Consider the following 24263-nt stretch of genomic DNA (forward strand, 5'->3'; position numbering starts at 1 on the left):
AGCGGAAGAATGACACCGGAAGGAGCCAATCTGCTGGCGCTGCTGCTGCGGAGGGTGGGCCAGACTGGTCGGTGAGCTGCTGGTGTTGGTTGCAGGTGGGTGCGCGCTGTTCGGAGGGAGCGCTAAGGGGGGGACCAGCACTTCGCCGGTTGCGGAGAGGCGACAGCGCTGGAGACCGCCACATCCCGCGGCCGGGCCCCGCGGTCGCGCCGCGAGAGGAGGGGAAGCCTTTTGCACCATCCGGCCAGAATTAGTCCTCCCTTAGAATGAACGGCGGCGCCGCAGGGCGCATGCGCGGGCGGCGTGGGCATGCTCAGTAGCGGCGCTGGCACCGCTACCCACCCGCCGGCGGGGGGGATGGGGCTGCCGCGGTCTCTGAGGGCCGGTACCGGCACCGCGCTGATGTGGTTGGGGGTGGCCGATAACCGCGGCCGTGGCAAAAAGAACGTAATTTCCCTGTAACTTCTGGCTGTCGCCGGCTTTGTGTGAGACCGGGCCGCGTTTATCCCGTTGGGGAAAGTGTCCGCTGGGGGTTCTTCGTGGCACCGTATTCGCTTTACGGCAGGTGATTTTCCCCATCGCTGCCGTTTGTACATCCGCGCTCCTGAAGGAGCGTCCCGGCCCCTGTGGAGCTGACACATGCCGGGAGCTGCAGCAGCGGGGGCGGCCTGCGTGCCCTCCCTGGGCTTGCTGCTTTATATTGACTGGAAAAGAGGAGGCGATTGTTCACACATGAGATGCAAAGCACTGTATCACCCTAGCTTGATTCTGGCTTCTAAAGAATATGTCCAAACAAAAGACTTGGGTGCTCTTTGTATGGTTGTCTGACCTGGGCTCCCTGTGCCCTCCATTATAGGCCATCTGTAAATCATCAAAAGGTAGTAATTTTGTTTGAATTTGGTTTTGAAGTTGAGGCATGGGTAAAAAATTTAGGATCTGTTTGAAAATTTATGACCCTCCTTTCTGTTGCTTGCCTTTAGAAGTATTTATACTTTAACCATTCATTCTATATTGACCATGTACAAATCATGCAAAAATACAGAAAATTATTATTTCAGGTATTTCTTAGAATCTTTCTTTTTTTTGTTGTTGTTGTTTAGCATTCCCAGCTCCCTGTTAATGTGAAAAAGTGGTGTTTCTACACAGGCCAGAAGAACTGCTGTCTTTCTGCCTAAAGAAGTCTCAGTTAAAACTCAGTATAGGTTGGTCTTTGCAAAATATTTTAAACACAGAAGTGACATTTTGGGGAAAAAATGTTTCAGCAAGGAATCAGTAGTGTAATTCACTTATTTTTAAATATGGTTTCCATTTTTTTTTCATTACTTAGTCAAGGAAGGATGTCACAAATACTCCCTTATGTATTATCCAAAGACAGAGACAAAGTTAACTGACAGCAGAGGAGGATTTAGCACAGTAAAAAAAAAACAAAACAGGAAAATGCTATTCACCAATATCAAATTGTAGCTGAGGCTTATGTTTCAGGCTTTGTATTCTGAACACTTTAAAGAGGAAATTGTGGCCATATCTATATTTAGTTCCTGATATGTGATAATTCTAACGGAATGTGGATCGTACCTAGTTCCAAAAAACCCCTCAGGTTTGATTAATACGTTTGACTTGTCCATGCATTCTACTTACAGAGATGTAAACATACAGCAGTTTTTTTCACTAGCGGATTTATTGATTTTTAAAAAAAAATAAGTATCGTGTAAGCGCAAACTGAGATTCAAGATGCACTGTATAATATGTAATATGAATATGTTCAATATAAACCCACATATTTATTATAAGTAAAACATGCTATGATAATAAGCTATGCTAAATTATTCTATAAATATGCTCAAAATTGCATGTGTGTTTTGAAAAAAACACATATTTTAATCACATACAGAAATGATGGACTACAGAACCCAGTAAAAGCAGTTATTTCTTCTTCCAGAATTTGCAGTTATTATTTTTGCCAGAATTAGAAGTACAGGATGGCATTTTAATTCTGATTATTTTTTTTCTGAAAATGAAAATTAGAGTTCTTGAACTTTTTTACCTAAGAAAATAATTTCTAAAGGAACTTCATGAATTCGAGAAATTTAGCTTTATGGTAGAATCTGGTCAGTTTAAGTTTTTCTAAGTGATTATTTTCTCTATCTTAATGGATTCATCTGTTTGTGAGAGGGTATGCAATTAAAGATCACTGCTTGCAGAGAGGGAATCTTCCACTTTTGGAAAGCCTCCAGGAATCAGTGCAATTTCACTGCTTCCTATGGGTACTATGCTGGGGTTTCTTTCCAAGCTGGTTTTTTTTCAATCACTTCTAAAGAACCCAAAGCTTTAAAGTCTCTGCGTCACCTTTCCTTCTTAGAATACTGTCTCAACATGTATTATTGATAAATGCCACTTCTGTGGTTTAAATGTCTCAGAAGGTCACATGCATCTTTTTTGATTTTCTAAAAATTGACTGAATCTTAATTTTCTTTGAAGCTTAGTTATTTATGAAAAAGCTGTGAAACTCAGTTGCATTGAGATTTCCAAAGAGGAACCTGGAATTCTGTTGCTGTCTGTTTTCAATCTTAGACAGTCAGTGTCAATCAAAACAATAATACAATGTAAAAGTACAGAACTTTGTACTTAGTATTTATAATTTAATTACATTTCAATCCACTCCTATCTTTTAAGTCAGCAATTAGAAGTGTCACCAAATCCTTTAGATACCTGTTCCACTCATATTCATCTTGCTGAATATTAAATTAGATGCTCTTAAATTAGATGTGTAGTGGAGAGTGATATCTTTAAAAATTGTTAACAAGTTATTAATTTCTCCCCTTTTGAATAGATAAGGAGTGAAAATAGCAAATCATCTGGATGGGTATATCGTAGACTTATAGTATAATACTTATTTTTTAATATTAGATTTTAAAATGCTGACCTTGACTTTTTCAAAACTTACATTAACTGTACAGTTAAATTTTGTATTAAAAAAAGAGCTAAAACTTGTCTAGAGAAATGTATACAATTTCTTTATCTTTGTTGGTCTTAATTCTTTCTTCCTAGGTACATAAAATATGCTGTAAATATCAGCATTTATGATTTCTCTTTTTTAAAATCCTGCTATCTAGTAAGACATACTATCCAAGTTGGGAGAAGGCTAATGGACAAAGGTAATGTTCTCCTGAAGAACAATTTATTTCTCATAAGATATATGCTAAGAAGTATTAAGAATGAATATTCTTTTTTATAATTGGTGAGAGACTGCTGTAGCACAGCTATATTGTGCTTTGAGATGAAGCAGATAGATTGTTTTACAATTGTTTGTAAATAGTAAAGTACCAAATAAAGGTTGAGTTTAGACTCTTTTTGCCAGCTGTGTTGGTAGAGGAGAGAACATCTACACACAGAATGTTATTTGTACTGTCTGAATGTGTACATGCCTCATGCAAGGTTGGTGTCTGTTATCCTGGGAACTGTCTCAGGCCTCAGTCCTGTTACAAAGGTTCGGTCATGTTTATTGTCAGGCAGGCATGGCCCTAACACGCTTTTTCTGACAAAGTGCTAACTTACATATACACGATACTTATGTATGCTCAATACTTTCACAAAACAACATCCACTAGGCTCCCCTAGGGGAATATATACAAATATATACAAAAAAACATATCTTTATATATATTTTTTTATCTTAATGTTATAGTGATCAAAACAGTTTGGTGTAAGTCTTCTCCAGTGTCATTCTGTACCTTGTGTCCTCATCTGGGTGTTTGTGCTCCATTCTTATTACACAGGCCTTTGCCCTTCCTTGTTTAATAAATATTCCTCTGTTATTCACTTAGAATTAATTGCACATCTTATACCATTCTCAACTTCATTAGCACATTCAAACTTTTGTAACCATCTTATCTGTCGGTCACAGCCCCTAAGGCTAATTTGACTGTAGGATTAGCGAACTCTTTTCATCAAAAGTGTTTATGAATATATGTACTTTATATAAGTATGTTCTGATTGGGGCTCTCATGAGAAAACTACAGTAGACCCTGCACAAACAGAGGTTCATCTCTGCTCAAAGTTCACTCTGTAGTTCTGTTTGCTTTGGTGTTTCAAGTCTGGTGGAATGGATGTGAACACCGTTTCTAGGAGGCATATTGCAGTGGTTATGATTTTAGTGTATGTCTGTTGAGATATTCTGCAAATGGCTGTCCTGGATGTTTTTGGACTCCTATCTAAGTTTAACAGTATGCTGTTTTTACAGTCTCTTAGTGTAATATCTAGGCTTCAACAAATATCCAGGTTATAAAACTGATACTCAAAAGGGCAGCTGGACTTTCTGAAGGATAAGTATAAACAAATAAATTACACATTTCAACTTCTTCCAATACAGAAATGTAAGTACATCCAAGAAGGATTGTTGATGGTGCCAACTAAAAGAAAATATAAATATGTTGTGTCTTATAACTAAGACATAACTTTCCCTTTGGAAAGGGAACATTAGCATTGGTGAAGTAAAAGAATTCCTCTAGAAATTCAGTGAGTGTTTTTGGCAGCTGTTTGCTTGGTGTACAAGTATTAAGGTCAATTAAACATTTTATTGTAGCTTTTAACCAATAGATAGATACTAATAATAGGAATGGGTGTATAGCTCATATTTTGACTATGGGCTTATCAGACTTCTCAGTGTGTTTACGTGGCATCTGGGTCAACGAGCTCATTATGTTTTAGGCTGCTCCATCCCTTATTGTCTTGGGAAAAGGACAGTGTTAAAACAGAGGGGTCTTGTGAACAGCAGAACTAATGAGGTCTGGGTCCTTATTAGTGGACTTTGTGACAAACTATAAGAATGCTTTTACCGTCCAGTGCTCCCAGGTGGTCCCTTAGTTCATCGACTGTAATGACTAAAATCAGCTTACTATCCCTATCCTCCTGCTGTTCAACTGCTAGCTGCTTTGTGGCTATACATAGGCTGGCCATTTCTTGCCACTTAACTAACAGGTGTGCAGAATGCCTTGCCCCTCAACTGGAGATCTGTACAGATAGCTTTGAGAGGTACATATATCTCCCCAAGCATGTATTATGTGGGGTTAACCTTAATAACATTGTAGTCTGTATCAAATTTCACTGTAATGGCCAACAGGCCACTTGTCTGATGTGACTTTCAAGCAGAAAAACAGGGCAAATATATTAATGTTTTCCCACAAGCAGCGTTCAATACCCGGTGTGCAGTAAGCCAATCTTACACACAGAACCAAGATATTTATTTATTTCATGTTTGCGCAAAGATGGGTGCTAGGTGATAATTCCACAAAGTTAGAACACCACACCAAAGAACTACAACATACTTATCCTGTTACCTGATTAGTAAAAACCTGCCTAGATTTACGTTCATTGGTTAGTAGTCACCATCTCATCTACTATTGGTTAGTTATATTAGGCTCACTTGCTATGTAAATTACCAAGCGTGCTCCTTGCAAGGGGGAAGGGGGGGAGAAGTCTTTCCAGTCTTGAATTGAGTTGGTGGTCATGATCTCGCCCTGCAGCCTTTACCTTTCCCCTAGTTACCACAGTTTTTCTGACTTCATGTTTCTTTGTCAATCATTCAGCCTTCAGTGCCTTCTGGGGCAGGATGTTCCCTTTTTATCAGTCTTCTAGTTCTTCTTCAAGGGCACAGTTGTTAGTAAGGTATGATAAAAAGTAATCAGGCCTGCATAGTGAAATTATTGAGTAATGGTCTCCTTAAAGGACAGTGCATCATGTTTAACACTAAATTAAGCAGTATTGCCACAGTCTAGGCATGAACTCAAACATACGCCTACGTTTCCCCTCTTTGAGACTGTAAAAGAGGAGCCTCAGTGTTGTTTCTCTTATATCAGTCTCACCTCAAATTATTTTCTCATAAATCTTAGATCCATTAGTAGAACAACATTTAACAACACAAGATATTAGTGCGTAAATACATGCAAAAGCTATTAAAGCAACTATTATATAGCTCAAAAACCTTTTTACCCATAAACTTAAATCGGGGAACCAGGAAGTCAACCATTTAAATGTTTCTTCAAATCCGTTAAGATGTGTCATCCTTTTGTATCTCATGGAGCATTTTAGTGCCTCCAGATTTATTCTAGGTCTGTAGAAATTCTACCACTCTGATCCACATATACACAGCAACTAGTATTTAGAACTGTGCATACCCCTCCCTGAGAGGTTAACATCATATTGAGAGCCATCCTGTCTTACAAAGTGATTTTGGCTAATTCTGATACTTCTTCCTGTAAAGCTTTAATAGCATCATAAGTCTCGTTTCCAATTTTCTCAGTTGTAGCTGAAATATTTAGTATAGCTTTTTCTAATTCACTAACTCCTAACCAGGGAATAAACCACCTCACAAAGGTGTGAAATCCTGTGGGTCTCTGGATTAGAAGTTCTTTTACTTCTTCAAAGGTACCAGCCGGTCGGTGTTATGATTACATCTCTCTAGACATTGATAATAATTTCCTGGTAAATTGTGAACTTTCCATTCTTGTCCTATTTTGTCATCATATGATGTTTGGTCACTGTTATTCTGCACATGCTTTACAAATTCTGGGAAAGAGAAATTGAGGAGTATTCCTATTAAAGGAATACCTTTGTTAGAATGCTTGGGGAAATGAGTACGGATCCAACAATTAGACTTTTTTTTGCCATTTGTACTGTTTCTTGCATCAAAGTAAAATGCCAAGTCTGCTCCCATGGATTTCCTCGTTCCCCACAGAGCGCTCTGGCATCTTTTAACTTTATCCATTGTTAACAAAGGCATATCACCCTCCTTAGCTCCTTCATTTCTTTTCTCAAAGAAATCTGTATATATGAAAAAGTGTGAAAATAATTATCCAAATGCAATACAAAGATACTAGGCCTTGTATACAGTCTAACTCAGTACCTGACCCTTTTAAAGTCCCAACCACAGTTTACTGGGATTGAGAGAGCTTCAGCTTCAATGATCCTGTTTCTTCAGAGATCCATCCCTTCTGCAGACCTTTCTTCATGTGGGTATAGTGTATCCACGAATCTATACCTTTCACTTCTATACAGCAGTATAAGTGATAACTAGCACCAGGTAAGGTCCTTTCCACTTTTCTTTCAAAGGCTCATCTTTCCAGGTATAGATGAAAACTTCATCTCTGGGTTGGAATTCATGCACCAGTGAGTCTAAAGGTAAAGGAGCTCACTGGTTAAGGTACCTATGTAAGGAAGACAAAGTCTGCGACAGGGATAATAAATAATTAACCAACATTTCTTCTCCTTTTACGTGCATTTGGTCTCATTTTCCCATCATTGAGTTTGCAGGATACAGTTTTCCATACAGTATTTCAAAAGGACTCACTTTTTCTGTTACTCTAGGAGTGACCCAAATTCTCATTACTGCTGTAAGTAGAACTTCTGCCCACTTCATTTGCGTTTCCTGACACAGCTTTGAGATCTGGCTCTTTAGGGTTTGGTTCATCCTTTCTACCTTCCCACTTGATGGGGGTCTCCAAGGTATATGTAGATCCCATTGTATTTGTAGAAACTTGGCAACCCCCTGAACTACTTCAGCTATAAAGTGAGGCCTGTTGTCTGATGACATCCCTTCTGGCAAGCCGAATCTTGGAATTACTTCTCTGAGCAGGATTCTAACTGCTTTTCTAGATTTGTTGGTATGGCATGGGAAGGCTTCAGGCCACCCAGAAAAAGTAGCTACCAACACCAAAAGGTACTTAAACTGGTTACATTTTGGTAGTTCAGAAAAGTCCATTTGCCAGTATTCCCCTGGGGTTCAGCTTTGTCTCACTTCTTCGGAAGGACCCTTTCTTTGAATTTTTGGATTATTCTTGCAACACTGCTGACAGTGTCATACAATTACATAGGCTAATTCTTGCATTTTTGGTCCTGCAGCATATCTTTTAATGCTCGCAACCAAAGCATCTGCTCCCATATGGGATTCATCATGGGTTTTCTTTAATATTTTTCTTACCATTGGGGTGGTGATCAATACCTGTCCATGTTTAGTTACCCACTAACCTTCCTTCTTCTGTCTTGGTACGTTCCTAAATATTTAGCAAGTTGATCGTCTTCAGAATATTCCGGAGGTTCCCATTGAACTTCTCTTGGTGGGATCAATGCCCCAGTCAATGATCCTCTTTCTGCAGCTCTTTTAGCCGTTTCATCTGCCTTTTGATTTCCTTTAATTGTCTTGGTTTGTCCTTTCTGGTGAGCTTTGCAATGTACAATCACAATTTCTTTTGGCCCTAAAACAGTTTTCAGCAGTTTTAAAATCTCTGGCCCGTATTTGATAGGGATTCCTTGAGAGGATAACAATCCACACTCATTCCAAATGGCTCCATGTGTGTGGACCACTCCAAATACATATTTGGAGTCTATATACGTTTACCTTTTTATCTTTGGACAGCTTTAAAGCTCGAGTTAGAGCTATGATTTCTGCTTTCAGACAGAGGTATTGGGTGGTAATGCTCACACTTCAACCTCCTCTGGTAGGGTTAACATGACATATCCAGCTTTCCGTTCTCCATTCATTATAAAGCTACTTCCATCTGTAAAAATTCAGTTTCTGGATTGATTAAAGGTACATCTTTCAAATCAGGTTGGCTAGAGTATACCTGTTCCATAACTTGCAGGCAGTTGTGTTCCAGTTCTCCCTTCTCATCTACCAGCATTAAAGTGGCAGGATTTAAGGTGGAAGACATTTTTAAGGTAACGTCATCCGGTTCGATCAGCACCACCTGATACAGGGCTAACCTGTGAGGAGAGATCCAAGGTTAATTTCCCGGCTTCTTTAACTAACACCACCACTGCAGCCACAGCTCTCAAACATGCAGGCCATCCTTTGCTTACTTTGCCTAACTGCTTGGAGAAGGAAGCTACTGGTCTTTTCCAGTGTCCCAGAGTCTGAGTCAGGACTCCCAATGCTACATGTTGCCTCTCATGCACATATAATGTAAAGAGTTTGCTTAAGTCTGGCAGACGCAGAGCAGGGGCTCTCAATAGTTCAATTTTAATGGAATCAAATCCTTTCCAGCACTCTTGTGTCAATTCCAAAGTTTCCCCAGGCCCCTTCATAGCTGCATATAATGGTTTGACAGTCATGCTGAAATTTGGTATCCAGAGTCTACACCATCCAGCCATTCCCAAGAACCCTCATAGTTCTCTCTTAGATAGGGGCAGGGGGAGATATTCAACACATAGCTTCACTTCTTTCTGCTCCTATTTTCCTCTTTCCCTGAGATATCTCTAATCTCAAGTAAGTTACAGTGGCCTGTATTATTTGAGGCTTTTTCTGAGATAATTGATATCCAGCCAGTCCCAAGAAATTCAGCAAATCCATAGTTGCAATTTTATATTGGTGTTCAGTCTTTTCCCCAAGTAGGATATCATCTATGTACTGCAGCAAAGCAATGGAAGGATTCTTGCCTTGCCAATTTTCCAATTCCTTGGTAAGTACATTACCAAACAGTGTTGGGTGATTTTTGAATCCTTGTGGCAGCATGGTTCAGCAGAGTTGTATTTTCCTTACTGTGGTAGGACTCTCCCACTCAAAGGTGAATATTTTCTGTCTTTCTTCTTCCAAGGGGATGCTAAAGAAGGCATTTTTTAGATCTAACATTGTAAAATACACACTATCTTCTGGAATTGCTGACAAGGTATAAGGATTTGGGACAGCTGGATGTACATGAACTGTGCTTTTATTAATTTCTCTCATGTCTTTTACCAACTGATACTCTTGAGTTTGAGGTTTCTTAACTGGCAAGATGGGAGTGTTGTACTCTGACTGACATTTCTGCAACAATTCATACTACACAAAAGTATTAATCAATGGTTCTAAGCCCACTCTGGTCTCTAATTTCATAGGATATTGTTTTTTCCTTACCAGTTGAGCTCCCGATTTTAATTCAACTTTTACTGGAGTAGCGTTTTTGGCTCATCCAGGTTTCTTGGAAGCCCATACCAGGGGTATTACAGCATCCAAAATTTCCTCTGAGATTCCAGTCCCCTCCTGTTTCTTTTCGGTCAATAGACACAATTGAGTCCTCCTTGCTGTCTCTTCAAGCACGTGTAGCTGAATAGACTTATCAGAAAATTTCAGTTGCGCTTTCAATTTACACAATAGATCATGTCCCAGCAATGGGAGGGTGCATTCTGGCATATATAGAAATTCATGAGTCAATGTAGTATTTCTGATTGTACATTCCATAGGTTTTAAAAATGGCTTAAGAGCTCGCTTTCCTGTGACCCCAACAATTGGCATATACATTTTATTTAAAGGCCCCTTACAACTAGTTACTACCTAGTGGGTTGCCCTGCTGCCTACCAGGAAGTCTGTAACTTCATTCCCCAACTTTACGGGAACCAGGGGATGGGCTGGGGAAATCTCAGTATTCTCCTCCAGTCCCCTTCATTTGGTATCAGATATCTCTAACATAATCTGATCAACACCTGACTCTGGTCCCCCTTTTTCCTGAGGATTCAGCACATAATTTTTCTTTCTGTGGGTATTCCTTCCACATTTTCTCAATAGGACCCCACTGATTGCTTCCAATTCAATAGATCTGAGGTAGCAAACGGGCCATGTACAAATACTGGCTGTCCCTCCACCCCTATTGCCTGTCTCAAGGGAGCTTGTATGATGGGACGCTGTTCCCTCGTTCTCCCTGAGATTGGGCTAAATTTCTCACTCTGTGCACTTGAGCCGGATGTGGGCTGGTCTTCATCTTCACTGTCGCTGCTATCCCATGATTTCCTTTTCTCATCCCTTCACTCTACATTTACCGGATTCCCCTTTGGGACCAACATCTTCACACCTTCAGGCTCCCCAGCATCCTTAGCACACTTCCCTTTACATTCTTTTTCAATTTCACAATTTTTACAATTCTTTTTCTTTCCCTTATTAACACTTTCTGCTAATACATATATTCCATCAGCATCATCCATCAACAATGCACATTTTTATGGGTTTCATGATCACGTCTTAAAACGAAAACCAAATCAACATACGCAACTTCATCCCATTTATCCATCCTTCTACAAAACAACATTAATTGTAAAATAGTATTATAATTCAATGATCCATTCTCTGGCCATTTTTCTCCATCCTCCAGTTCATACATGAGCCACCTTTGGGCACAGTAAGGTTTTAATTTATCTTTCTTCAGGGGATCTCCTCTGAACTTTCTCCAATTTTTCAGGATTCATCCTAAGGGAGTACACAGGGATATTTTGTAGAGGCAGCCGCACCCATATTACACTTATTATTTCCGGGGATAAATATCCTAAACCACAGCTACATATACCTGTTTCCGATCCCCCTGTCAGAGTAAGAAGCCTTTTAAGCTCCTGCTGCGGGCCCTTCTTGGTGCATCTTACACAGAGCAATTCAGAGTATTTTTGAAAGCAGCTACTTACCTCCATTGTCCCTTGCCTCCCTTTAAATATTTTGTATCAGCATTGCACCATTGAGGTGCCTGTCATCTCTCTGTAGAGAGGAACTGGTGGATTCCCCAATCAAAATGTCGGTGTGTGCTGGAGTCCCTCCTGGTCCCATCTCCTGTCCGGAGCAGCAGGACAATCTGGGCAAGGCTTAAAATGGCCATCCCGTCTGGGTCACCAGAAACTGTTGTCCCACAACTGGGGTTCAATACCCAGCGTGCAATAAGCCAATCTTACACACAGAGCTATTTATTTCATGTTTGTGCAAAGATGGGTGCTAGGTGATAATTCCACAAAGCTAGCACACCACACCAAAGAATGACAATGTATGTATTATGTCACATGATAAGTAAAAACCCACTTTAAGAGGGTTTGGTTTTGGAGGTTTTTTGTTTTTTTTTTTTTAGAAAACCAGGCTAATAGCTAACCAGGCATTTGTCAGTGTAAGATGTGTAAACATTCAGTATGTGAGCAGAGAAGTTTCATCACGTGGTAGGGTAGCTTGAATTTGGTCACATCAGAGAACACATTTGATCTCACTGCAGGCAGTACCCAGTCACATATGCCAGTACTCAGGGTCTGATGCATCATGTTACAGGAGATGCTGGAAGGCTGGTTGTGTGACAAGTACCTGGTGGGTCAGATGATGGAAGAGGGCTCGAGGATACAGCCTTTGCCTGCCATGATAAGAAGCTGTGTCACACACAGCCGCATGTTAAGAAACAAAAGTAGGAGATCCTGAATCTAATGAACCATCCACTGGAATTTGGTTCTTGGTAATCCACATAAAGACAGACTTTGTAACTGGAATCCTGTGGGGGTAAATGGAGCAAATATAAGGAGGGTCATTGCCCAGCTTTCCTGAATTCCAGACCTATGCAACATATGTCTGCACCCACTATGTTTTCTACCCTTTTGTCAGTAACTTGATCAAATATTTATAAATATAACTATCAATTAATTCGTATGGCTTTGCAGAAGAATGCATGAAATAATTATAAATGCTAGTTGGCTTTGTTTAACATACCAAGTTTTAGCTGAATTGTTAATATATTTTGGAGGGCTCTAACAGACTTGTCAACAGATCCAGTAAACTTGTGGATTAGTACCAAAATTATCAAATAAAGCAAGAATTGGCTACAAGGGAGATGAGAGTTGAATTTTTTAATATTTTTTTTTTAATGGAGTGGAGGGGAGGATGAATTAGGCTAAGCCATAGCACAGTATTCATTAGTATCTTCATTAATGATACACAAAAATGTTAGAGGTACACTACTGAAATTTGCTTTTAATAAAAAATCAGGAGACACTGCTATTACAGATTAGGATTAGGATGCAGTGGATGACCTACAAATTGGAGTAGTGAGACACTGATGAGATCTTAACCATAATGCTGTACAACAAATCTGATATCAGTGAAAGAAATATGAGATCAAACTGGAGTGGGAGAAACTGCAAGAAATAATAAGGATAACAAAAATTAAGTCTTATAAATGGACCTTGGAAAGTTTGACAATTGTTCATTCTAATAAAAATTGAGAGAGGATATCAACACTCTTGATAATTATAAGAGTGAATAAATATACAAAGGAAAATTAAGTCAAATGACATTTTTGACAGAAGAACAAATATATATAAGCATTAATAAATTGACTGTGTAATTAAAAGAAGGTTTGCAGTCTTGGCACCAACGTACCGGGATAGTCTTTCTGTGGAAATAGTGGTGGTAAAAGAAAACTTTCTGAATCATAAATTGCTTTTATGAAAGTGATTACATAATGTCTTTGCCTAAAATAGCAGAGATGGACTTGATGACATTAGATGTTTCTGTGTTCATTATACAAAGATGACTATTATCAAAATTGGTAACTTGACCTACAGAAAGCAAGATGTACATTGGAGCTCGCTGTAGAAATTACATGTAAAAGGAGAAAGACATCTACTGTCTATTATGAATTCCAGAATTTTGTGAAAAGGTTTACATTCCCTTTAGAAGAAGTGTTACTTTACATGATGCCATGTAAAGATTCCATGCTTGGAATTCACTTACTTTTTTTTAAAGTTTCATTCAAATGTAGGAAACTAATTTTAGTGACACAACTCTGCTTTTGAAGATTCAGTCTTTTGAGGAACAGGCTTTTAAATTCATAAGAAAAGGGTACTCTAGAGAATTCTGACATATAAAAAAAGCTTTATGATTTATGGAAGTTTATGAGGCCATACATTATCAGAATAAATGGTGGTCTTGTTCTTCTGTATCTTCCTAGTTCCTCAGGCTTAGAATGGAAAGAGTGAATACGTGAGATTGTCTGGCCATGGGAAGGAGAAGATGCCTGCTCCAAGGGTGTCAGTGCTGGCAGCAAGATCAATGGATCTCTTCTATTCCAGGAGACATGGAGGTCTATTTGTGGTTGGAGCTACCTGACTAGATAAAGTATAGATCAGTCTGCTATGAAAATACCTTCTATGAAGAAGACTGCCTGATGGCTTAGTTTCTCTGAATGTATCACATTGTCAGATAAGCCTTTTTATGAAATTAAAAACCAAAACCAATATTTTTCTGGTTACCGGGTTTGGCTTGGAATTTTTATCCCCTTCTTTGTCAATTCAGGTGGGCCATTGTTGCTAATTTTAATTGGAATTGTGGAAGCAAAATCCTGCAATGTTTCCTTAAGCTTTAAAATAGGCAAGCTTGACTCAAATTTGCAGTAAGGGCACTTTATGCATCTGTAGCAGTATAAATAGCTCTTTAAATAGGTGTAAATAAAATATGTTCAAGTTTAAAGTTTCTTTATGTTGGCAAAGTGGAGTAAAATATTGTAAAAAATAGTGAAGACCAACATACCATACAAACAATGCACTTCAGTATAGGGATTTTCACCAGAAAAACTTGGCTGCTGAAAGGGAGATTGCACTGTCTTCAATTTAAATCAGTTCTGAAGCCAGTTAATTTATGCCACTGTAAATGAAGCTCACAGTGTGCAGCATATGCTGTAAGCAAACATACAGCTTCCTAAGCAAGACGAGGTACAAAATAAAATCAGTATCGACTAAACACTCAAAGTTGCACTGTCATCAAACCGTCTCTAAACGACCCTATTTGGTAAGCCCTAGCAATCCTGTGATTAGGCCAGGCTGTCGGTGTTTGTTTGTATTCTGTTATTTTACTCCAGAATGCCTAATGGGAATCCACTTAGAAAGTAGTCTAGTAGCCTGTATCTCCCTTCCACTATAAGCTGTAGAAAGACCACTGGTCTGCTTTGAGTTTGCGGGTTTGTAGTATACAGGTGAGCCTTCTGGAATCTAAAAATACGTAACAAAGTTTTCCTTTTCCATCTTCATTTTACACAAAATTGTAAGAGTTTGGGGTTTTTTTAGGGTAAGCCTAGGACTAGTCTTTTCTCTTGAATGACCATCGAAAATTTTAACACACTCCTTGGTGTGCTTCCTGTGGACTTTACTGAAAAAACTCATACAGGTGGGTACTATTTGTAGAGTTGTTCTTTGATATATTTCAGATATTTTACTTTTCAAAGTATGCTATATGTATATATTTTGCAAAGTAGAAGTATTATTATCAAACAAAATTCAGTGTAAAAGTCACAACACAAATTTATAACTGTGCATAGGACTTACAAACCAAATTCAATGCTGGGGATTTTTTTGTTTGTTTTATGGTATATTGATTTTATGTATTTATTTTTAATAATAAGACTGTAGAATCAATTACTTATTTTTCCATTTCAGTTTCAGGAATAGATTGAAGAAACCATGGCCAATCAACGGGATTACATTAGCAGACCTATTTGCAATGGAATTTCTGTTCCTGAAAATAAAATCAATTCCTTAGTGGCTGAAGGTCATGGACAACAAATTCTAAAAGTACTACAAAAGTTCAGAGAACAAAATATATTTTTTGACTTTAAAATTCTTGTGAAAGATGAAATAATTCCTTGTCATCGTTGTGTACTGGCAGCGTGCAGTGATTTTTTCAGGTAAACCTAATTTTGGCATGAGTTTGCAGGAAATGGATTGTAAGTTCTCTGGGAGGGAGGGAAGGAATATAATTACAAAAATTAAAAAATAAATTGTCACAACTTACATATGTCTGCAGAGTTTTGAGCAAAGCATTCAAACATCTTATTAAGGATAGCAAAAAAAAGAACCAAAACTACAGTGTTAGGTGCCTAACCATACCCCAAATACATGTTTGTATTTCCAAAGTGACACGAGGACTCTATGAATTTGAGTTTCAGACAGCATTCTATACTCTCAAATACAAATGTCAAACCATAAGTGCATGGTTCTGCTGTTAGGTAGAACTGACACAAGTTGTGTGTCCTTAAGACTGCCTGTTGCCTCTATCTGTACTTGAAGGTCTGCAAAGGTATTGTTTGACTTTGTATGCAACAGTCTATGTACTTTGACACATTTATATTGTGAAACATAACAGGTTGATTACAAATACATCTTGCATTGAGCAACTGTGGATAAATTGTACATGGTTGTGGAACAGGATTGGATTTTGTCTAAGATGAGTGGTTAGTATAGTAGAGTGTCTCAGAGGTATTGATATTATATTTTTTTTACAAACTACAGGTTTCAGCCTTTCAGCATGAAATGGATCTGTGGTCTTCCTTCTGGTGCTTAAAGCTATGCATTCTTAAGGGGCAGACAGATCATTCACATACAGAATATTAATTTATGAAGAACCTTGCTAACCTTTTTATTAGTAAGGTCCAAACTCACAATTCCACACTGAAAGTCTGTTTCAAAATACACTTTTTACTAAAACAGAGAGCTAAGATGCTCTAACAATGAAAAAATGAGCTCCTGGATATGAGTTAATGACCTTGATTCAGTTGCCCATGTATAGGTGACAAGTGTTACTTTCACATGGCCTGGAGCATCCCACGGTCTGTGGGAGTCTGCCATATATGACAGAGGATAGAGGCTAGACATGTTCTTAGGACTACTGTAAAAGGAAGAAATGCAGCTGAAATATGCTATTTCTCCAGTGTAGCAGCAGATTTGTTTTTTCTCTGACACACAGAACTACTTGCATTTCAAGTGTTTACTGCTTGACAGCACAGAGATGCTTTGCTAGAAAGGAATATTAAGATGAAAGAGCTTCCAGTGGTAATTTTTAGAATTAGTTAAGCACATGGTAACGTATCTGTCCTTTTCACTACTTACAGGCTCTTCAGGTTAAAATTTGCCAGGAGAGACCTCTCCCTGCATGTAATAGTTGATAAGAGCAGCCATCAAATTCATAAGTTGTCCTGGAATGCAAGGCCCATTTATTGCCTTCAGGGAATAAAAAGTACCTAGGTCCACTAGATAAATTTTAAAATGAAACACCTTTTGTCTTCCTTGGCCTTTGGACTTCTCTTGGTTTTGGTTTCATTGTGCAAACCCAAGATTCAGCAACATTTTGCTCCCTACTTGTTAGCTTTCACAATCAAAGCCTTTGCCTAGATTGCTCTCCTTCTACTACTATTGTTCAGTTCCTATTTTACTCCGTAATTTAGAGATTTGTATCATAGCTTTTGGGTTAATGAGGAAAGGCTTCTAAGGATTGTCATTTAGTATGCAAAAAGGTCTTTGGGACTTAAGTGTCTTATTGTAATTTTATGTTCTTGTTGAGGAGGTCAGACAAGTTCCTGCTTTACCTGATGTTAACTTCCCAAAAAGTATGCTATTCACAGTGATTTATTTTTTTTTCTCTTTGGCTTCATAAAATATGGGATTTTAAAAATCACATACTATACAAATACTAATTATATTGCTGAACTATGATATAATACTCTTTTTTAATAGGAACTATCTATGATGTATTAATAATCTAGATTATATCTTTAGTATTTGATGATTTATCTAAATCTTTCTCCACCATTATCTTTTGTCAAATTCAGAAGCCATTGCTATCGCAACGTTGCTGATGCTCTGGCTCTGGGAGGGTAGGACAAGTGATGTTGCAGCACTATTCTGTTGCCAGCACTTATTGGCTTGAAAAACTTCAATTATTTTATCTTGCCATGCTAGATTGTATGAAATAGTTAAATGTTATTACATATTTAGTAATAAAGTAGTCCAAGTTGTAATAAAATTTACACAAATCTACTCATCAAGTTTGTTCTATGACTTCAACCATCGTCTTTGTATTCAGTCACAATCTACTTTCTGCACAAGTTTGTCATACAGTCATATGTCAAAACCTCATTTTTTTCTGACATCTGCCTGTACCTATACATCTATTTGTCACCTGTAAAGCAAAAACTAAGTTTCTTCATGGTTTTTTTCCTCTTTCACCCCCACCTACTTTTTTTCACCCGTCATCCATTCTGCCATTTGCTCAGCCTGCAATTTGGAAGGCCTTTTTTTGCTTAATTTTCTATATTCATCCACTGCATGACCTAAATCATGGGGCCTTTTTACTGTATATTTTTTAAATCTGCCTTTCTTAAACTGTTGAAACTGTTGCTGCCCCGAACAATTTCACATTTTCTCTCACATTGAGAGCTGCAGAATTCATTGCTCTCTCTGAAAATCCATACAAAACAGGTACTGCTATCATTTTTATCAGCCATCACTTTGAATATGTTATCACCACTCCTTTTTTCCTCAACCATATCAAGCAACTGCATTATTACTTATGAGAACCTCCACATTTTAGACCTCTACCTGCCCACATTACATGCCCCTGATTGTCTCCTTCCTCTCACATCAGTGTCTTCTGCTGTTTGCTAGATCTTTAATCTGTGTGTTTATCTTATATATTTTATTCACAGAGCCATGTTTGAAGTTAATATGAAAGAACGAGATGATGGCAATGTCACTATTAGTAATCTATCACCCAAGGCAGTGAAAGCTTTTCTTGATTATGCTTACACAGGAAAAACAGAGATAACAAATGATAATGTGGAAATGCTCTTCCAACTGTCGTCATTTCTTCAAGTTTCACTCCTTTCCAAAGCTTGCAGTGACTTTTTAATAAAAAGTATTGATCTTGTGAATTGCTTACAGTTGCTTTCTCTATCAGAAAGTTATGGTTCCGTCCGCTTATTTGATCATGCACTCGATTTTGTACAGCACCACTTTTCCTTGCTGCTCAGATCAAGTGATTTTCTGGAGATGAATTTTGAGATACTACAAAAATGTCTTGAGGCTGATGAACTAGATGTCCCTGAGGAAGAATCAGTGTTGAAAGCTGTCCTTCAGTGGACCAAACACAACTTAGAAACACGACAGAAATACCTGCCTAATTTGATTAGAAAAGTGAGACTACACCAGTTACCTGAAAAGACTTTGCAAGACTTTCTACATTCTGAAGAACACTTACTTAAGAGTGCAAATTGCTCAATAATAATCAATGATGCAGTTAAAAGTGTGCAAAACTTTAGTGGACTGTTTCCAGATGCACGTCCTTCAACAACAGAAAAATATATATTTGTTCATAAAACTGATGAAGATGGAGAAAACAGACATACATTCTGCTACAACATCAAAACAGATAAATGGAAAGAACTACCACATACGCACATGATTGATCTTCCAGGGTCAAGTTTATCTAGCTATGGAGAAAAAATATTTATAACTGGAGGATGCAAAGGGAATTGTTATAGGACTGTCAGGCTTCACATTGCTGAACCATTCCATGATGCCACTGACCAAACCTGGTGCTACTGTCCAGTCAGCAATGAATTCTCCATAGTGTCAGCTATGAAAAAACCAAGGACAATGCACACATCTGTTGTAACCTTAAATCAGCTGTTTGTAATAGGTGGAAAGACCAGAGGAGCTCAAGAGACCCGAAGTCTTTTGGATGTAGAATCCTATAATCCTCTTTCCAAAGATTGGAAATCTGTAAGCCAATTACCAAGAGGTATCTACTATCCAGAAGCAAGTGCATGTCAGAATGTAATTTATGTCCTTGGCTCAGAAGTTGAGATTACTGATGCCTTTAATCCATCTCTTGACTGTTTCTTTAAGTATAATGCTATGACTGATCAGTGGTCTGAGCTTGTAGCAGAATTTGGGCAGTTTTTCCATGCAACTCTCATCAAAGCCGTTCCAGTGAACTGTACATTGTACATATGTGATCTCTCCACCTACAAGGTCTACAGTTTTTGCCCAGAAACCTGTGTTTGGAAAGGGGAAGGATCTTTTGAATGTGCTGGCTTTAATGCAGGGGCAGTTGGGACAGAAGACAAAATTTATATATTAGGTGGTGATTATGCTCCAGAAGAAATCACAGACGAAGTTCAAGTCTACCATAGCAGTAGGTCTGAGTGGGAAGAAGTTTCACCAATGCCAAGAGCCTTAACTGAGTTTTACTGTCAGGTCATTCAGTTTAATAAATATAGGGACCCCTGGTCATCGGTACTGACAATTTGCTCTGGAGAATTCTGAAACTCCCAAGTCAAAAGAATCTATTTAAATGCACAAGTTTTAGAACAGATTTTTAGGTATTAATTTACAGATGGAAAAATATGTACTGTTTTGTTTAAATCTTCAGTTTAAATTGTATGCTGTAGAATTGCTTTTGGAAGACTCCATTAAATTCTCATTCATGCTACTCATCTAGAAAGTATTACTTCATTTTATATGCAAGTGTTCTCTGTAATTATCTGAATAATTTTCAAAATATTACTTTTCAAAAAAGCATAGTCATGAGGAATTCACTGTGTAATATGTGCCATTATTTCTTAAAATTCACAGTTGTCCCAGTAGACAAATTGCTGAGTGAGAAAACTGACTGTGATACTGTTTTCCCTAAGTAACTGAAGTTTAAAAGAAGTTTACATTAGTGTTGTTTTATTTAGGTTTTTTATATTCATAAACCTGTAAGAGGAATTAATTGTCAGCTTCGTCTTATTAGAATGACCTTAGCAAGGGCAAGAGCCAAAGTGACCTTCACAGCATTAAAACCAGGTATCTAACTTGAAGAGACTGATAATTCCTGTCATCTTACTTCAGCTCTTCAGTTTTACCAGTTTTTCTCCATCCTTGTGCCTTAGTAGTAGCTGTACTTTCTGTTTTCATCCCATTAACTGTGGCATGATAAACTTTGCTAACATTGCAGGGTGGGCAAGATTTCTACAGGATGGATGATTCATGTGGTTATCTTTGCTTCAGTCATGCTGTTAACTAAAGAAAAAACACTTTAGGATGTTTTCTAACAGAAGTCTTCCACCTCTGAAGTCTCCGGTGCTACCTACTAAGCGGCCACTAGGCTGCTTACAGCAGCAAGCTGTAAAATAAATTTTGGTTGTTGCTTTGGTTAACTATGGGAAAAGTTCGTATCTTGTCATACATCAAATACAAAGTTACAAAAATAAATCCCCATATGTAAAGTCAAAGAGTATTTCTGAGATAAAATTTTTTTAACTTCTGTAGTGGTTTAAATGAGTTACAACACTTTATCTTGTACTTCATTGTAATTTTAAGTGTTAAAATCTTACATGGTAAACACTACACAATATATTGCTTGATAAACTTTCAGTAGTCATCTATTATAATGTTAAAACTGTAATGGACTTCGGTATTAATATTAGTCTAGGCATATACTGTGAAGTAAACTTGATCTCATGCATACAAAGTGGGACCTGTATCTGACAGGACGACACTGAAATTAGCTAGGTTTCATAATTTCATTTGTAGTCGTCCACAGCCTGAGAATTTTCTTTCCTACCAGCTATTTGAATAAGATATTGGGAGTCCTTACGTTCCATATAATTATTGTTTAAGCAGTAAGCTTGTCTTCTGCCAGACAGAATGGTTCTAAACACCTAAGCACATCTTTTCCAAGCAGTTTAAAATGAACAAAATTTAGTGAGACGTCTAAAACATCTTTCATATGGCTTGAGATGACCATGGTAAGTTCATTATCTCACTACTGCATGTACTTTTTGCAAAACTCAAGCTCAATATTAATGCTTAAAGCTTAATATTGCCTAGCAACACACATCTGTTTTAAACAGTAAACAATGGAAAGTTCCAATTCTGTGATTGACTCTCTAATTTGTTACCAGATACCTTTATAAATTTAGATAACATTCATCATAAGTATTTTCATAAGGAGAAAATTACGTACATTTGGAGAACATATTAATAGAATGGAACCCTCCCACTCAATAATTTATTTGTATTAAGATGCGTGTCAGTTCTGTAGAACTAAATAGCTTGTTATTACAGTATTTTAGGCAACTTCTACCTTTATTTTGCTCTTTTCATAGTGAGTCTCCAAATTGTATTATAACTACAGTTAGCTAGGTAACCTTACAATCACCACACTGAAATCCAAGCATTTTTCTATTGGAACACAACTACTTTTTGTTACTGCAAAGTAAATGTATTGAATAGTTTAGGAGAGATAGAGAATACTAGTCCTGCTTACTGAAACAGTAGGAGAAAAACAGACATATAGGAGAACAGTAGTTTTAGCATTAATACAGCTACTCAAGGTAGCAGAGACTTCATTAACCATTAGCTATTGCAACTTGTCACTTCATCAGACTATGAGGCCCAATTCTCCTTTGCTTGTGTTTTTGTGTTGTTTCTATACCTGAGTAATAGGAGTATGCAATTTATGCAATGAGAAAAGTAACATATTATGCCCATAGTACATGGGTATAAATAGCTATGCAAATTGGAAGAGACTAGAGAATTGCAAAGTTTTTTTAATTGCCACTGTCATGACCAAATTGCTGGGTCATATAAACAGCAAGTGAGTCAGTAATTCAGGTGATGCTCTTTCCTCTAAGTTTTTCCTTACAGCAAATTTTTTTTTGGCAGTCTTCCATCCAGCTACTTGCTGTATGTATAAGCCTCTGGCACATAACAACAGACAGAGCAATGACATAGTGTGGTAAGTTACTCATTATTAGTATATATGGTGAAAACTGAATGAAGCTTAATTTGGAAAATAGACATGCTTCTTTAATATTCTATGCTACATTTGCACAGGAACTAATATCAGTTCCCAGTTTGACAAACCATTCATGGATTTCAAATGGAGTTGAGCTCTCTTGCTCAGTGATCAGGAAATAATGTAGTAGTGTCAGTTACTTTATACCATTGCTTAGAGAGAAGTTACTGTGAAATAGTACTAATTTTCTTCAGTTATGTAGGTAAGCCTGTATTACAACTCTCACAGAGGAAAAAAAGGTCATTTGCCACAATTCCACATACAGAGAGTTAAATCCGATAGCAGAATTGAGTGCAGAAGAAGCTGTGTTAGAAAGTCATGTTTAAAAACAAGGCTTTACGATAGAATTGAGGGCCTATGTTCCAAATCCTGTGATTAATCACTAATGATGTAAGAAATCTCAGTGAAGTCAACTACACTACTCCTAAGAATATGGATTACTTGCATGAATAACTGCTGTAGGTCTGGATCAAATAGATTTTTCAGTCTACTTTACGCAGCTGTTATGCAATTTTTAAAAACTCACAAAATTAGTGCAAAGCGAGTTTTTCTATATCTTTTCTGACTTTTCAAAGCTCACAGTACTTTATGAAAAAGTACCTTTCTCTAAAAGTAGTCAATGACTAGATTAATGATTACCTATGTTCTCACTGAAATATAGTAAAATGTTTAAAACATACAGCTTGCATGTGAAGTTATAATCTACTACTTGCACTTAAATGATGTAACCAAAACATTTCTAATAGTATTCTATGTCACAGAACACATTATAAGCATGACCAGTATAATATACATGAAGATAATATATATTGTATGTGGGATCGTAATATCCAGTAATGACTATATTGGATAATCTTAATTTTTAAAGAATGCTATCAAAACATTATGGCACTTTGGTAATGTTATCATACTGGTTTAGTTGTTATAATAAATATCAATTATTCAGGTGTTTATATTGATCATGTTTGCACAGACCTGATGATTACTCTATTATTTATGTACTAATGAATTTATTTTCTATATTCTAAATACATTTGTAGTAAGTCAGTTTACTGCTGTTAAAAATTCATTATATTCACAAAATGGAGTAGATTTACTGGGTCAGATTTATTTCTGGTATTACTCCATGAAGAAAGCTGTATACCTCCTCTGATTAGTAGTAGGTAAGGTATAGGCTATAGAATTGTGCTGTCTGCAGTTTGTAACGTGGAGTCTAATTTTAGGTGTTTCTGTTTGTAGGTGACCAACAGGAGGCAGCATAAGATGTATTTTAATTAAACCAGACTGAAACCAGGGATATATTTGACAATATTTATAGCTGAACATTGTACTCAATTTACTATTTTTCCCTTCTAACATCCAATAAAGCATAGAGATCAGTAACATTTTGCCGCTGCCTGGGCTCTGCTGATATGTGGAAAGTATGATACTACACATTTGCCGAGATGTTCTTTCTTTTGTGAAATAAAAGCACCAAGCAACTGAATCCTTCTCAGGTCTGGTTTTTAAAGTGACTTTCAAAATACAGAGAATCTTACTTTCTTTCTTTCTTTTTTCAGCTGGAGAACATTTGAATGTTAGATTATAACCAAGAATGCACTTAGCATGCATGAAAACTGCAGTTAAGAGGGGTTCTTTAATTATCCTTGGACCTTGTATTTGTATATCCTTTGTATATCAGTTTGCTGCTCCCATGCTAAATTTGATTTAGTCTGCTGAGAAGTTTTACGTTTGCCATTGTAAAGTACTTATTTAAATTGGTATCTTTTTTATTGGATCCACCTAGCTCAGATTGATACATAGGGTAATTTTTAACAATTTAAGTAATGCAAATGATCAGGGTGGTTTTTGTATGGTTGGTTGGGTTTTTTTGACTGAAATGAGCTTCCAT

At 37.5% G+C, this 24263-nt stretch overlaps 1 protein-coding gene across 7 annotated transcripts; it reads left to right on the plus strand.

Moving 5' to 3' along the window:
* Positions 1–13: 13 nt before the first annotated feature.
* On the plus strand, positions 14–24217 carry KBTBD3 (kelch repeat and BTB domain containing 3). 7 transcript variants are annotated; one of them, XM_049823389.1, is made up of 5 exons: positions 40–95; positions 13710–14053; positions 14821–14920; positions 15190–15437; positions 18234–24217. In XM_049823389.1, the coding sequence occupies exons 4-5, from the start codon at positions 15214–15216 to the stop codon at positions 19852–19854; spliced, it is 1845 nt and encodes a 614-aa protein (XP_049679346.1). In that variant the 5' UTR covers positions 40–95; positions 13710–14053; positions 14821–14920; positions 15190–15213; the 3' UTR covers positions 19855–24217. The 7 variants fall into 7 exon arrangements, with proteins under 7 accessions (XP_049679345.1, XP_049679346.1, XP_049679343.1 ...); XM_049823386.1 differs by having other exon boundaries at positions 13710–14920; XM_049823390.1 differs by lacking the exon at positions 14821–14920.
* Positions 24218–24263: the final 46 nt, after the last annotated feature.

The sequence above is a fragment of the Accipiter gentilis genome, chromosome 19 (assembly GCF_929443795.1).
Source record: "Accipiter gentilis chromosome 19, bAccGen1.1, whole genome shotgun sequence".
NCBI classification, from domain to species: domain Eukaryota; kingdom Metazoa; phylum Chordata; class Aves; order Accipitriformes; family Accipitridae; genus Astur; species Astur gentilis.

Excerpts from the sequence above, each read along its gene's own strand:
- KBTBD3 (XM_049823388.1), top strand. The coding sequence starts at position 15,214 with ATGGCCAATCAACGGGATTACATTAGCAGACCTATTTGCAATGGAATT. Across the intron at positions 15,438-18,233 it reads GCGTGCAGTGATTTTTTCAG|AGCCATGTTTGAAGTTAATA; the intron begins GTAAACCTAATT and ends TTTTATTCACAG.